Consider the following 16,341-nt stretch of genomic DNA (forward strand, 5'->3'; position numbering starts at 1 on the left):
GGTGACAGAGTAAGTGAAAGAAAGTTTGGAGAAGTGCCACAAATGTAGGGCCACACCTAAGCCCCACTTTTTCTTCCTCTTCTTTTTTTTTTTTTTTTAAATGGAAGTATTGGGGATTGAAAGCCAGGACTCCATGCATGCTGAGCATGTGCTCTGCCACTGAGCTAGACCCTCTCCCACGAAGCATTCTCTTTTAACTATCACTTTTTAAAATTCTTTACAAATGTCTTAATTTACATTGCAACCATAAAATAGATAATTGGTAGTTAAAAGTGTATTTATTTTTTAAATTAGGCCCGGTAGGAAAGATCGACGGAGAGGAACACGAAGGATAAAATTTGAAGCACATAACATAAAATAATTCAGCACATGATAGTAAGGGCATTTCCAATCCACGCGGGGGAAAGACTGGATTATTCGATAAATTCTGTTGGAATAAGAGACCAGGCATGTAGAGAAAATAGTCCTCACATATTGTACAAACATAAATTCCAGATGGATAAAATATTACCATGGACAAATCGAAAAGATAATAGCATTAAGAGAAAATATGGACAAATATAAAATCTTAGGGAGGGGAGTATTTTTCTAAGCCTAACACTAGAGCCATAAAGGAAAAGTGGATTGATTTTGCTGCAGAAAGACATCAAACTTATTTGTAGAGAAAAGAATTATTGCAGTTAACAGCAAACAAAATGAAAAAAAAAAACCACCCTGAAATAACATATGACAAAGTTACTGTCCTTATTTTGTAGAGCTTCTTGAGAATCTTATGAGATTTACTGGATAAGCATCCAGTGGATATAATGGGCAGAGCTGTGGAGAATAGCTGTCCTCGGGCCTCCTCAGCGACTATGCCTCCTCTGGTAGCTGCACCTGCATTTTCCAGGGAAATCAACGCTCCATGTGGTGCAGGACTGGCTGGTCCCCTAGGTGAGGTAGTCATGCGACATAAGCCTGTCCAATCAGCTAATCCCATGTCTTATTCTGGAGTGACCAGGAAGAAACATTCCTCTTTCTGTTGGATTTGGAAATTTTTTTTATAAAGATGAAAGCTTGGAGTTGCCAGGATCCATCTTTGGAAACCAAGAATGAAGCAACCCAGAAGAAGAGAGAGATGAGGAGAGAAAGACCTTGTTTCAAAATGGCATTTTCTAGGTCTTAGTTCTGATTGTGGCTTAAAGTAGGTTTTTAAAATTTTTTTCTGGACATTTCAATCATGAACCCGTAAATTCTCATTTTGGTTAAGCAAGTGTGACTTTCTGTCATTTGCAAGTGAAAAACATTTCAACTCATATAGGCAGTCCATACATATGCAGGCACACACGTGAGAGAAAAGAAAAAATGCAATTGCCTTTCATGAAAAAAAAATCAAATTTCACCAACAATTGAAAAATGCAAAAAGAGAGGCCATTTTGTCACTTGAATGGAAAAGCACCCAGTGCTGGCAATGTTTTGGGAGATGAGTGTGCTTGCAAATGACTGGTGCAAAGTTATATCGTGCAACTTTTCTGGAGGACAGTCATTTGTATCGAATCCACATTCGCCTGCACTTCAAATGTGCAATTCCACTTGCTAAGAGTGTGTACAGAGACAGCTATAAAATAAATGCTCATTGTATTGTTGCTTAAAATAGCAGAAAGAAACAGCAAAGATGTACAACAAGAAGGCATTGATTAAATAAATTACAGTGCGTGCACAGGCTGGAATATTATGTAGTTACTCACGCGATACTGTGGCAGTAGGTTCTGAGAGGTGTTGCTGGTAATTACTGCATTAGTTTTCTGTGCCGTGTAACAAATGACCACAACTTTAGCGGCTCAGACAACACCCACCTATTATCCGGCAGCTTGGCAGGTCAGGAGGCTGGGCGTGGCTGCCGGGGTTCTCAGCTCAGGGTCTCACAAGGCAGACATCAAGGTGTGGGTGGGGCTGAGATCTCCTCCAGAGCTCTTTCCAGCTCCTGTGCCTGTCAAGAGTCTAGTTCTTTGAGGTGGGAGGTGCCCATTTCCTCCTGGCTCTTCTCAGCCCCCAACACCTGCCAGCATTCTCTGCCACGAAGCCCCAGTTACCCTCAAAGCCAGCAGGAGAAAATCTCTCTGACCTCAAATCCTCTCTAGTACTTTGAATCTCTCCAACATCAGGAAATGCCCAGTCCCTTTCAAGAGACAGTTACTGGGTCTGACTCACCCTGCATCATCGCCATATCTTAAGGGCACCTGATTTGGGAATTTAATCACATTCCTGAATTCTGTTCACAGCATCACCTGGATAGATGTTTGACTGAACTGGGAGAAGGCATAAAATGGGAGGTGGGAAACCTTGGGGGCCGAGTTAGAATCTTGCCTATCACAATTGTAAAAAAGCGCACTTACCAAAAGAAAAAGAAGAGTGTAGAGGGTTCCTGGTTTCTGTGACCATCACAAAGGCAAACCAAGACAGCATAAAAAGCAACAAGTACCACAAAGTACTGCGTCCATCTAGCAGAGCCGAAGAGTCGGAGTGAAGAACTGGCACTGCCCCGCGACTTTGGGACGTGTCGTACCGTCTGTGTCTCAGTTTCCTCATCTGCAAAGTGGTGAGAACACCAGTACCTACCATCTAGGACGCGGGGGAGGACTGATGGAGAAGCACTGCTGAGAGCTGCGATCATTGCCAAGCACAGGGTGAGCACCCACTGCTATGATGATCATTTGTGAAGTCTGGAAAAGCTTGAAACCAAAGGGTTAATTAGCAGTTATCTTAAGGCAGTGGGGTTCTCTGTGCTTTTTTTTTTTTAATGCAGGTACTGGGGATTGAACCCAGAACCTTATAACTGCACCAAATGCTGTCAAACTCCCTGTCTCATCACTCCTTCAGCAGCAGTGAGAATCGTTGGGGTGAGCGTCCTTGTGCTGAAACGTTAAGAAACGAGTCTGTCAGCCGTCAGCACAGCGGTGGGAACCACAGCCCTGCTTTCTTGCCCGAGGCTTCAGGAGAAAATCACGCAGCCCTGGCTGACTTCCTCGTGTTCATCAGACAACACTAGGACAAACGAGTTACTTTCAGACCAACAGCTCTTTTTTTCTTTCTTTTTCTTTTCGTATTTGGTCACTTTCAAGTGCTGTCAGTGAAAGCCAGGAAAAGGAAACCTAACCAGTACACGTAAAAGCCACAGCTCCGCGCTGTCTTTTTTAATGCAGATTTCTCATCTTCTCTCTTTCTCACACACACAGCATTCGTAGTTCTCACAGTGCCATGGGGAGGATGATGGTAATAAAAAGGAAAACTGATGGTAACAGTGAAGGACAGTGCCTCACTTATTAATGTGAAGGGGGAAAAAGATGTCCAGTGTTGCTTTTTTTCGATTTCTGTATGTATGTATGTATGTATGTATGTATGTATGTATGTATGTATTTAATGGGGGGTGGGTAATTAGGTTTATTTATTTATATTAATGGAGGGACTGGGGACTGAACCCAGGACCTCGTGCATGCAGAGCACCCCCTGCAAGTTCCGATTCTCATCACAGAGCCATTTCTAAAGTCAATAATGCGCACGGTGCCCTCCCTTGAAAACGCTATCACTTTTCTACGGGGTAGATAATAAAGTTTCATTTTCCCTGGTGCTAGGAACTAGAGAAACAGTCTGAGCAAACCCTGTGTTCAAAGAAAAAACACACTTTGCTTTTTACATATATTTTAAGAGCCTTATGTTAGAAGCATCTGGAGAAATCTCCTAAGAGATGCCCACAACCTTTTCTGTTCTTCCTCCCCCACCCAGTAATAATTTCTACATTATTCAGTAACAACACATTTGTCTTTGTACCCTTTTATATTACCTACCTGGGAGAATCATAAAAGACTGCATCAAAATGAACTAGTTAATGATGATACTGTTTATAGTTTTTCTCCCTTTACAAATGGGTAAACTGAAGTCATGAAAGGGTAAAGAAATGGGCCCCAAAAGATAGGTCAGAATCTCTTACCTCCTGGAACAGGTGCATTTCAGAAAAATCAAATATTAAGTGAGTTGCAGCCTAGCAAATCCTATTGTAGCATCCACTTTCATTAAAAAAAATCAGTAGTGCATTCTCATGGGAATAAGATCTCACAACGGAGCAAGTTCAATGATTTTACTTAATTCAACCAAAATCTATTGAGTGCCTACCCTGTGCTTGACCTTGTCCCTGGCAGGCGGAGGTTAGAGCCTAGAGTGAGCTCAGGACCCAGGGGAGGGGAGGGGCTGATGGCTCCCTGGCCGTAAAGTAGAACCGGATAGATACAGAAGGGACAGAGCACGGAGGGACGGGGGTGGTGCAGATCAGCCCCAGATGAGTCATTGGGGGGCCTTCATACACGCAGCCATTGGTGAAATAGGCCTCTGAGGTGGGTTGCATGATGGTCCGGAAAAAGATAATGTCCACATAATAGTCCACCCGTTTTCAGGGTGGCATAAACCTAGCTAACATTTCCCAGCTGCCTTGGATAGAAGACATGGTCGTGTGCAGAATAAGATAAAGGCAGGAGCCCTTAAAATGAAATGCACTCTTTCACCCTTTCCTTCAGGCTACCTGGAATGTGAATGTGATGGGTGGAGCTCCAGCAGTCACATTGCACCTAGAGGCCATCTAAGGAATAAAGGCCATACTTGATGATGCTGGAGTAGAAAGAGAAGTCCCCGTCCCTGGTGACAGAGTGGAGTCAACGTATAAACTTCAACTTCTAAAAACAGAAATACAGACTGAACTCACAAAGATGCTGAAATATGCCTACACCCACCTTGGTGAACTGGAGACCTCAGGTCCCATCTGTTAAGAAAGGAGGCCTCTTGACTGAGGGAGCTTTTAAATGCCTTGGTGCTTCCTTAAGCAAACCAAAAAATGTAAGCAAGCCTTAAATGCCTCCGGGTTACAGAATTGATGCCTGGGGACAACCAACCACACAGAGCCAAGTATGCCTTAAGCAATAACCAATCAATAATTTCCCTGCTTTGCTTTCACCTTTTCAGTGTAAAAGTCTCTCTCCAGCTCCTGTGGGTGGGGCCCTCCTAGCCACTTCCGGCTTGGCGCTGCCCCATTGGAAGATTTGCTCAAATACACTAAAAATTGTAAACATGCCTCAGTTTACCTTTTAACAAACCTCTGAAGAGGGCAGCGGCTTTACTTAGGTCGGTCAGCTGTTGGAATGACAGCTTAACAGGTGCCAGATCTCTCATCTTCCAAGTGATGTCAGGAACCCCTGGTGGTGGTACCCGTGGGAGTGGACCCTGGGCACCCTGGTCCCCTTGGGAGTCCACCCATGGCCTCCTCTGGTTCCTGTGGTTGGAAACTGGCAATCCCCTCCGCCCCGTGCTGGCCCCTTGGTCCCCGTGGGAACAACTTGCAGCCACCCTGGTCCCTCTGTGTTTGTGATGGGGAACCTGCGGCCCTGTGGGGGGGGGGCGGGGGAGACCTGTGGTCATCCCCTCATCTCCGTGGGAAGGGACCCGAAATTACCTCTGGTTCTAGTCCCCATGGGAGCAGACGTGTGCCCACCCTGAGACCCCAGGGGGGCCCACCTGTGGTCTCTTCTGGTCCCCAAGGGAGGGGACCCGAGGAACCCCGGGCGCTGGACCCGTGGGAGGGGCCCCGTGCCCACCCCCGCCCCCCCATCCGGGCACGCGCGCCCCGGACCCCGGCGCCGGAACCGCCGGGCGCGGCCTGGGGAGCGGCGGGCGGACAGACCGAGCCCCCCCCCCGCCGCCCGTCGCCCCGGCGCCGGGTCCGCGTCCCGCCCCCGCCCCCACCCCGGGCCCGGCCGCGGCGGGGCGGCGGATGGCCGGGCGGCGGCATGCGGCTCCTGTTCCTGGCGGTGCTGCGGCGGCACACGGGCAACGCAGTCACGGCCCAGCGCGTCCGGTAGGTGCGGCGGCGGCCCGGGCCTCGGCGCGGGGACCCGGCGGGGACGCGGCGGCGCGGGCGCGGGCGCGGGCGCGGGGGGTCGGCCCGGCCTCCCCGGGCCGCGTGCGCTAAACGGACCGGCCGGCGGGCGCGGGGCCCGGAGGCGCGCGGGGCGGCGCGGGGCGCGCGCGGGCCCCACCCCAGCCGGGTCCCCCCTCCACCCCGGGCCGCGCGGCCTGGGGCCCCCGCTGGTGCCGCGGCGGGGAGGCAGCACCGCGGGCGGCGCTGCGGAGGCTGCTCGGCGCTCTCCGCGGGGTCTCCGCGCGGCTGGCTTCACGGGTGCTTTCTGTTTATTGCGAGCGCCCTAGGTGGGGGATGCAGCGACGGACCCGCAGTCGGGGCTTCAGGACGCGACATTTCAGTGGGGACGGGAGAGAGAGAATAAAAACACATGGACACACACACACAGAGTGGTACACATGTATGTAGTGGTGCATATGTAGGGATGTACGTAGAGACTTGTGTACACATGGCCGTATTGTATGCACATGGAGGCCAAGGCTGCTTGTGTGCGTTTTGCTGTTTTAGGCAGGATGCTCCGGGGAGGCCTCCCGGCTGCAGTCACATTTGCGCAGAATCCTGGGTGCGTAGCCGGTCCCTTGGAGCCAGGGCGGCGCGGCGGGAGTCGGGGGTGGGGTAGGGGCACCAGGGTTTCCCGGCACACGTGCACAGAGGGTCCTGCTGTTCAAAGTAGCCTTCGCTCCTCGTCGCGGCCATTCCCATCCCCATCCTCCCGGTCTTACTGCCTGGTTATTTTCTTAACGCGTCTTTTTTCTGCAGTTACCTCGTTTTCTGGGTTTCCTGTTCTACTTTTTCTCTTCTCCTCGCTGGAATGTAAGTTCTCATGGCAGGGAGGAAACTGATTAATGCCTGAAGTTTCATAGGTTTTTTTTTTCTTTTCTTTCTTTTTTTTTTAAACAACCTGACTTGCGTCATGAAATTTCTCAATTTACTTCCCCTCTGTGGATCTCCTTCCTCGTCCTTGAAATGTGTGACTGGGGCTACTCCAGCCCTTTAATATCCGTTTCTACTCAAACATGCTCTCCTAAAGGTCCCCCGTGGAAGCGACCCACGGAGGCCACAGCAGTCTTCTGACGTTTCCAGTCAGCTGTTTACGATGGGGATTTGCACTGTACAGGTTTATCTTCTCTGAGTCAGGTCACTCTGCAGCCAGGAAGCACACTGTCCACCCTCAGTGAAGCACATTCCAGTGCTGGGGAGAGACACTGGGGGAGTGACCAGAAATAAAGGAGGTGATTCAGACAGTGATGGCAGCCGTGGAATTAGAACAGGGCTGTCTGAGGAGGTGACATTCAAGCCAAGACTTCAGTGACAGAAGGAGGTGGCCACTCGGAGAACTGGATGGAGGGATGGTCCCAGGGACCGGTAATAGCGAGAATGCAGGCCCTGGGGCCAGAGCAAGCTTGACGGCTGGAGAAGCAGAAAGAAGGCCGTGCTCTCTGGATCTGGTGACAAGAGGAGGTCAGAGAGACGCTGGACCCAGGTGGGACCCAGAGGTCGTGCTGAGGAAACCGGAGAGAGCTTCTATGATTTACCGTTCTGCTCCTCGCTTGAGCTGTACACGTGAGCCCATCTTCCAGAGGTGCGCCCACAGCCCCCGTCAGGGCCCCTCAGGGGACAGGCCGGCACGTCCGTGGACTCATGTCCGGGTAAGCAGGGGCGCAGGGCCATTTACTTACTATATTTTTGTTTTTTTCCTACGCATGAAACAGAATAAAACATTGTTCTTTGTACTTTGGCCTCTCTTCAGAGCCAGCCTTTGTCTCCACTTCACTCAGGAAGGATTGCTGGGGGCAGAAAAAGGAGAAAGCAGAAGTTGCTGGAAGACACCTTCTGTCTTGTGAAAGCTTCAGTTCCTTGAGGAAATGATGCTGGGTGTACACAAACAGGAGGGGAGGGGGGTTCGTCTGGTGACAGACCTTCCTGGGAGCCAGTTACCAGGAAGCAGTGAGAAGCAGTGTATGTCCTCACACTTTCTCTGCAGGAGACCGCTGAGACCCTTGAGTGAGCGTGGGCAGAGGGGGAGGGAGCCCCCCAAATGAATAAGACGGGGGTTCCCATCAGTCTACCAGAGGAAGGTGGTCTGAGTGGGAGAAAATTGGATTTAAAGAAGAGAAGAAATGGGTCCATTCTTGCCCACTGACGTTTGTCGTGGTCCATTAACACCCAGTGCGTCAGCGGCCATGCTGCCCGGTGGTGGGGTCACCCGTGGGGAAGGGTCGGGCGCTCCGGAAGCATGTAGGCGGGCGGGCCACCCCAGGCTGGAGGTGGGAGAGCCTTTCGGGCATCGATGGAGAAACACCAGCTCTGGGGCTCACTTCCTGCCTTCACACGCCAGCCCGCCCCCCTGCTTAAAATCCCTAAGATCGAGGCCCCCAGACCCGCCGCATAGACCTGTCAGGAGGCTCAACTCTGAGTCAGTGCATTTCGATGTTTTACAACAGGGCGTGGTGCTTAGCTGAGTTGGCGAGATGGGGAAGGGGCAGCCTGGGGGCGAGGGGGTCTCGGGCAGAGAGGCAGCCACGTGGGATGTGGGCCAGAGCTTATCCATTCCAGAACTGGGTCGTAGGCACTCAGCGGCGTGGAATATTCCAGGCCAGTGACTCTCAATGGGAGCAAAGTCTAAGAGGATGTGCAGGGGACAGGGGAGTGGTTTTGCCGCCTCGGGGACAGGGAGCCATGCCTGCAGACTTTCTTTGGTTGTCGCACCTCGGGGTTGGGCGGCGGTTACTGGCATCCAGCCGGTGGAGGCCGAGGATGCTGTGCCACGCCCTCCAGTGCTCAGGCAGCCCCGGGACAGCTCCAGATGTCAGAACTGCTGACGAGGCTGAGAAGCCCTGCTCTGGCTGGAGTCGGTAGATGTGGCGGCTGGAGAGGCAGACAGGACCCACGTCACTCAGGACCTGCGGTTTGGTGCCAGGAAGGGAAAGAAACCATGAACCGCTGTCCGATTTACGTGCCGCTGAAGATGGCTTTCGCTGCAGCATGAAGGGTCAGCTAGGATGGGAGCAGAGAATAGGGCATCTGGGCCTGACTTATTTAAGAAGGAAAATGCACAGGACTCGGGGATGGAACGTGGGGAGTGTCAGATGATAGAAACAAACACAATTTGGTAACGACTCTAATGTCCCCTGTTAAGGCAAAACGCTTTATTCTCCATTCAAGGAGAAACAGGCCACGGACTGGGGGGTACAGCACTCCCAAGAGCCTCGTGCCCCTCCAGGGGCTTTTGAGTTGAGGTGAGTTTTACAGAGTCTTAGAGGCCACACCTTAAAAACAGGGCATGATTGGCTGGGCCATCGGGGATGTCCTTACAGGCTCACAGGCCCTGTTCTCTCGGGTCCAGGCCTGGCTGGAGCTGAGCTGGAGGACTGTCACAGGCGTGTGGTCAGTCTCCGTGACAGTGGGAGGTGCACGCCTGCGGCCAGGGCTGACTGAGGTTTTGATCTGTGACGTCGGCCGGCCCGCGGGGTGGCCCCCACTTTGTGAGTCCTGACCTCCGAATTAACTTCATCAGGAACAAGGGAGAAAAAAAAATCCACGACTTCCTTCATCCTAGAGGGGAAATATTGAAAACCAGGTAAATCTGAGTATATTTGGGTCTTTGTGGTACGCTTGGACCTCTGCTGTGTTGACGTTTTTTAGAAGGTGTAAGTGACAGGAAAGGAAAAAGTGTTTGGGGGGAAAATTGGGACCAGTAACTAGGGAGTGACTGTTTTATTGTCTTTGCAGCCCTTTGCTTGTCCTTCGGTGTAAACGGTGTGCTGTGTGTGTGTGAGATGTTCTCACCCGGGGCCGTGAGCTAGCACGTTACCTGAGCAGGGCCTGCTCTCTGGGAGTGGCTCCCAAGCACCGTAAATGTTAGCAGTCCGTATCAGAGGTTTTGTCCGCCAGCACACAGCATTTCAGAAAGAAGCAGCAGGCTCTGGGGTGTGTGATTTGCAGGCGCGGTTACCTGGGCCCTTGTGTGCGACGTGAATCAGGAAGCCTGGCCTGCACGACTCTGTCATCTGCCGCTTCATTTGGTCCCTGTCCCCACTGGGTCCCCTGGCTCAGCTCGAAGCCAGGTGTGGCTGTCAGAGTCTGGTCCAGCGGAGGGGATCCATGGCTCCCCCCACCCGCCTCTGATCCTCCGGGGCTGTTGACAATTGACCTGACCATCCCGAGGGTCCTCTGAATCAGGCAAATGGGTTCAGGTCAGTTCTGAACACTAAAGGTCAAAATTCGAATGGCGCAAGTCATGGATGTAAAAAAAATGTTCGCACCACGGCTTTAAGGATGAAGCAGTTGGAGATTATGGTTTCCGAGGGCACCAAATAGGTTATGCTGAAATAAGTAGGGCTGAATGGTTGGACGGCCCGTCCACCTGCAAGCCCAAACGTATTTACTCGCTGGCCATTTCCAGGGCAGGGCTCTATTTACTTATTTGTCTATCTATCTGTTCACTTATGAAGGACAGTTGAGTGACAGTGCTTGATTGTTTCTGGCGTACAGCATGGTGGCTCAGTTATACACATGCATTCTTTTTCGTATTCTTTTCCATGATAGGTTATCACAAGATGTTGAATGTAGTTCCCTGTGCTGCACGGTAGGTCCTTGTTGTTTATGTATTTTATATACAGTGGTGCATACCCCAGGGCGGGTTTTCTGAGCCCTGCTCTAAACCAAGCCATCAGACTCACCAGATTACTGGGTCCCACCCTTGAGTTTTGTCTGCAGTGCTCCTGAGGATTCAGAGAAATGCAGGAAGAGGGATGGAGGAGAAGAGGTGAAGGATTTAGGCTTCCGACGTCCAGAGCAGGCGGCTCCGAGGGCCAGCCCAGTCCTCGGGCGGGCGTCCTGGCACCGGAGTGAACGCCGACGCCCCTGCGTTGAGAGCTGGACTTTGTGCAGTGGCTGCGACTGCGTCTTCTCTTCTTACTCCGTCCGGAACACGGTGTGAGCACAAGTGGTTTTATTTGAACGAGAAGCACTTTAGATAACGGGGGCAAACGGAAGACCTCGTGGAAACTCACTGGTTGCGGCGGGGGGAGGGAGAAAAGCAAACATCATCACGTCAAATGCAGCCCTGACCTTACCGCCCAGCTGCTGTCTACTGGATTCTGTGAGCGCCAAGCGTCTGGGGAGGAAAACAGCCTGAGAGACAGTTGTCAGGCTTTCTAGTTTTTCTTTTAGAGGATGCCAAGGAAACGGCGGGTGTACGTGAAGTCAGCGGGACAAGGCTGTTTCCTTTTTTCGCCCTAAAGTAATTACTGTCAGTTACTGTTTTCATTCAGCAAATATGTACAGTTGAGCATCTCCAAATGGACACGGCGCTGGGCAGGCGCTGAGCGTGGAGCTGGGCTAAGACAGGGGAGCCCTGCGGAAGCCAGTCGCCAGTCAGCTGTCGGATTTCTAGCACATCAGCTCAGTGCGAAGCCCTGTCATTCGAAAGAAGGTTCCAGCATTCGAGCATGAACGTACAGTTACACAGAGCACTTAATTACGATATGATCGGCTCTAGGAAAAAGTGCAGGGCGGTGAGAGTATGTTCAGGGGACAGACCTGGTTCCAGGGGGTCTGGGAGGCTCCCCGGAGAAATAGCTTTTTCTTTCTCATGCAGTTCTTTTTTTTATTGTGATGTAATTTACATACCATAAAATTCGCCCTTTTAACGCATACAACCCAGTGGTTTTTAGTATATTCATAAAGTCACACAACCATCGCCACTATGTGATTTCAGGACATCTTCAGCTGTCTCAAAAGACGCTGCGGACTCATTAGCAGTCACCCCCCTCCCCTTCCCCCAGCTCTGGCCAACCATTAGTCTACTTTCTGTCCCCAGGGATTTGCCTATTCTGGACATGTCACATAAATGGAATCATACACTGTGTGGTTCTTTTGGAGGAGTTTGCATGATTCATCAGTATTTAATTCTATAGCTGAATAATATATTCCATTGATGGACGTGGCACATTTTGCTTGTCCATCCCTCAGCTGAAGGACATCTGGGTTGCTTCCACTTACTGGCTACAATGAATAGTGCTGCTGTGAACATTTGCGTAGGAGGAATTAACTTTTTAAGCTGGGGCTTAAACCTCTGGGTTAGCAGCGTGAGGAGGGAGAGAAGCTGGGAACAGCATTCCTGGCCAAGGGACCTGAATGTGCGGAGGCCCTGAGGCAGGAAGGGGCTGGTGGGATTGAGAAGCAGAGGCAGGCAAAGTGTTGAGAGTCAGCCAGAGAGAGCAGCTGGCCTGGCAGGTGGGAGCAGAGCCCCGTCGTTGCCACAGCACAGGTTCTGGATTGAAGGCTAACAGGATTTCAGGCGGGGGGCTGAGGTGGCCCACAGAGCAATGAAGAGAGAAGACAGACTTGGAAATGACTTGGAAGGACCTGGGATGATGTAGCCGAGGAGAGAGAAGACGTAAGCGGTCCTTTGAAGGCTCTGCCGTGTGCTGCTGAGTGAGCAGTGGGGATGTTCCCTGTGTTACCAGACTAAATGTGGGTCGCTCACCTGCCACACAGCAAGTCAATGTACTGACACCAGGTTGTGGTGGAGGGAGGTACAGCGTTTATTTGCAGGGCGCCCAGCAAGGAGAACAGGCATCTTGTGTTCCAAAGACGCGAACTCCCCAGTGGTTTTCAGGGAAGCATTTTTAAAAGCAGCATTTGGGGTGAGGACTGCAGAAGGCATGCCCTTCTTCTGATTGGTGGTAATAGGGTGATGTTCTAGGAATTTATCACCCACCCTCTGGTTCCAGCCAGTCTGGGGTCTGCGTGCTTGTGGTTAGACCTGGGTAGGGGCTCAAAGATCTGTATCAAATTGTTACCTACATCCCTTCAAGAGGATCTAGGACTTTGCTTTATTGCTGACCTGTTGTTTCTTGACGGCTTTCCCTTTGTTTCTGGTTCCCTCCCATCCCTAACTGGTCACTGTTTAGATCTGCTCTTTGGAACTCAGGGAAGGTCTAAGAGACTAAAAAGCCTTTCTCTACAGAAAGAGAAACACAGGACACAGAGGGGCTTTTGTACCCAGAGGGTCATGCTTGGTTTCAGTCCCCCCTTTTCTTTGATGCCCCTCAATCCTGAGGGGAACAGAGGGGTGAGATCAGAAAGAGGGTCAAGTTTTGGACAGAGAGGTTAAACTCAGTTTGGGGGGCTCGTTTCTACCTGTGTTGGGAAGATGGCAGCTTGGGTAGCATGGAGGGTCTCAGCACACTGAGTGACCCTGTCAGACAACGCACGACGTGTTCTTGTTGGATGAGAGGCAGCCGGTGAAGGCACATTGGAAAGGGTCAGTGGCCACACGTCCACGGGGGCATTCAGAGAGGGGCCTGGGCTCCTGGGGGCGTGTGTTTGAGAGTGGGACAGGGCGTTTGCCTGGGAGGTGGGTGAGCTGCTAGGGAGAGGGTAGGACAAAAAGGAGATGCAGGACCGTGAGGCAGGCAGCTCCAGGTACCCCAAGGGAAGGGAAGGTTTCAATTAAAAGGCGTGGAAGGGATGCCGGATGCCATGAGGGTCTGTGAAATCACAGTTTAATGTGCAGGAGGAGTTGGTGCTAGGAGGGCCTCCGTGATCTTATCCTGTCTTGTTCTTGAAGAGGGGAGCAAATGGGAGGGGCAGGGAGGAGGGGCGTGGCCTCACTCTGACCAGTGGGAATGTCCAGGCAGATTGCAGGTGGGGTGAAGACTGGAGGGCATGCAGCCATCTGGATGGTTGGGATTTGAGGGGGAGGCTGATGTGTTGCCAGATGCATCCACGGTCGCACAAAAGACCGAGAAAGGAGAGTCTATGGTATTGATAAACCATTGATGTGACCACACAAGGAATCTTTGCAGAGTTGGGAGAAGAGACAGGAGGGGCTGTGGGTTGCAGGTGCAGAGGTCAGGGGTGTGGGAGACCTGGGATGTCACTGGACAGTTGACGTGATGGAGGCGCCTGGAGGAAAGGTAACAGCTGTGGCTTACAGAGAGCTTGATGCGACAACAAAAGATTTTATATAAATTAACCAAAAAGGCTCTAAGCCGCTGGCCTATAATCCTAGCAGAGACTTCTCAGCCTCGCGTAACTGAAAACCCAGCCCTGCTCGGTCTGGACAATGAAGACGACTTAGCTGCTTATCCGATAAAAAGTCTGGAGGTGGGGCCGGCTTCAGGCATGGCTTTGCAGCTAAGATGGCGCGGACCGGAGTCAGCTGCTCTCTGGCTCTTGGGTCCGCTTCCCATTCTTGTCAGGTCTGCTTGCCTGGCACCTACGTACACGCACCCGGTTCAGGCCCAGCAGGAAAGAGCAAGTCGGCGTCTCTGAAAGCGCAGCCCCGGGCCCCAGAGCTGCACACCCGGCGAGGGGGCGTGGGAGCGTGTGAGCTGCGGTGCTCTGGTCGGTGGAAGCCGGTGGGAACACCCTGGATCTGGAGGGTGGGCACTTCCCGGTCACGTCGGTGATGAGGACATTCAAGGCTGCAGGAGGGGGAAGCGTGGGAAAGAATGCGATGTGGGCAATGCATTTCAGAGCAAAAGCTGTACCAATTTTTTTAAATAAAGGGAAGGGGAGAAGCAAACCTCCGTGAACTTTTGAAGATTTAAGGGGATAACAAATGTTGGCGTCGAAGGATCAAGAAATAATTAGGGGGACAATACATGCTGGGACAATACATGCTGGAGAGGGTATGGAGAAGAGGAAACTCTCCTGTAATGTTTGTGGGAATGTAAATTGGTGCACCCACTATGGAGGACAGTATGGAGGTTCCTCAAAAAACTAAAGGTAGACTTACCCTGTGATCCAGCAGTCCCACTCCTGGGCATGTACCCAGAGAAAGCTCTGATTCGAAAAGGTACATACACCGCAATGTCTATAGCAACACTGTTTACAGTGGTCAAGACATGGAAGCAATCTAAATGTCCATCTACAAATAAAGAAGTTGTACACAATGAAATACTACTCAGCCATAAAAAAGGATGAAATAATGCCATTTGCAGCAACATGGATGGACCTAGAGATGATCATACTAAGTGAAGTAAATCACAGAGAAAGACAAATGTCATATGATCTCACATGTGGAATCTAAAAAAAATGACACAAATGAACTAATTTACAAAACAGAAACAGACTCACAGACATAGAAAACAAACTTATGGTTACCAAAGGGGGAAGGAAGGGAGGGATAAATTAGGAGTTTGGGATCAACAGATACACATCACTATATATAAAATAGATAAATAACAAGGTCCTGCTGTAGAGCACAGGGAGATATATTCAATAGCTTGTAATGACCTATAGTGGAAAAGAATATGATAAAAGAACATATAAAAATGGGGATGGCTATAGCTCAGTGGTAGAGCACAGGCTTGGCATGCACGAGGTCCTGGGTTCAATCCTCATCACCTCCATAGAAAAAAGAAAAAAAAAATGTGTGAGTGAGTCACTTTGCTGTACACCAGAAACTAACACAACCTTGTAAATCAGCTACACCTCAACTGAAAAAGAAGAAGAAGAAGAAATAACTTGGTGGGGAGCTGGTTAAAACTGGGAAGTTTTTCCTAGAATTTCTAATACCTGGCTTCTCTCGGTGAATTGGCAGAACCCACAACCGTGAGAACATGTCTGCGTGGTACCCACCGTCTGGAGCCACAGAGGATCTAATCCAGCATGTCCAGTGCGGACTGAAAGGGAGCCGCGGGTGTCATTTAAAATTGTCTCGTAGTCACTTTAGACAAAGTAGGAAGAAGCAGATCAAATTAATTTTCGTAATTTATTCTCATGAAGTCAGTCCATCCAAATACCATTTCGACACGCCGTCAATCCAAAAGTTACTAAATGAGCTGTGTGTGTGTGTCACACTCGGCGCATCTCTGTTCAGACTTCCACATTTCCGGTGCTCAGCAGGCACACTTTGCCTTAATAGACAACACAGGACTCACCCCTGCAGGGGGGACCTTTGTCTCCCGTTTGGCGTAGGGCTCCTCCTGTCTCATTTCCCTCCCCCACCGGCCGCTCCCCCCAAGTTCACCTGCTTCATCAGTCTGCCCTCAGCCGGTATTTGGGTTGGAGGCACCTCCTGGTCTAGACGCCTTGCCTGTTTTGTCGTTGTATTTTTTCTGTTCTTTCAAAACTTGTCATTTTTACAGTCTGTTTTATATTCATATTGCATTCATATTTCGTAACCATAATCTCTTGAGTACAGGCGTCCTGTTAGAATTGCATTAGAACAGTAGACACACTTCACAGTTTACAAGACGCCCCCGCAGAGGGAAAATTCGAGGTTAACACCAGGTCCCGCAGATGTGTTATCATCATGTCAGTTAATTCACGGACAGACAGGCGGGGCAGTGTCCTCTCCAGTTTACCTTCCGCAGCTGGGGCTTGAGGGTTTGTGCGGGCCTTCACTGCAAGGCCTTCATCTTCTGAATTCCGTCATCATT

At 50.7% G+C, this 16,341-nt stretch overlaps 1 protein-coding gene and 1 long non-coding RNA gene across 10 annotated transcripts in view; one reads left to right on the forward strand and one right to left on the reverse strand.

Annotated features, from left to right (window-relative positions):
- Positions 1-258: 258 nt before the first annotated feature.
- Positions 259-5,595, reverse strand: LOC140691004 (uncharacterized). Of its 3 annotated transcripts, XR_012066446.1 has the most exons (4): positions 5,477-5,594; positions 5,109-5,219; positions 1,836-2,711; positions 259-1,076 (listed from the first exon to the last, which is right to left on the reverse strand). It is a non-coding gene; the product is annotated as an uncharacterized lncRNA (long non-coding RNA). The 3 variants fall into 3 exon arrangements; XR_012066445.1 differs by having other exon boundaries at positions 5,109-5,595; XR_012066444.1 differs by lacking the exons at positions 5,109-5,219; positions 5,477-5,594 and having other exon boundaries at positions 1,836-5,100.
- A 170-nt stretch (positions 5,596-5,765) lies between these two features.
- Positions 5,766-16,341, forward strand: part of GLT1D1 (glycosyltransferase 1 domain containing 1) — a 107,734-nt gene continuing 97,158 nt past the window's right edge. For all 7 annotated transcript variants that reach the window (XM_072953628.1, XM_072953625.1, XM_072953627.1 and 4 more), the window contains exon 1: positions 5,766-5,878. In XM_072953628.1, the coding sequence (XP_072809729.1) occupies positions 5,811-5,878 (68 nt within the window). In that variant the 5' untranslated portion in view covers positions 5,766-5,810. The remainder of the gene's footprint in view (positions 5,879-16,341) is intronic.

Source organism: Vicugna pacos, chromosome 32 (genome assembly GCF_048564905.1).
Source record: "Vicugna pacos chromosome 32, VicPac4, whole genome shotgun sequence".
NCBI lineage: Eukaryota > Metazoa > Chordata > Mammalia > Artiodactyla > Camelidae > Vicugna > Vicugna pacos.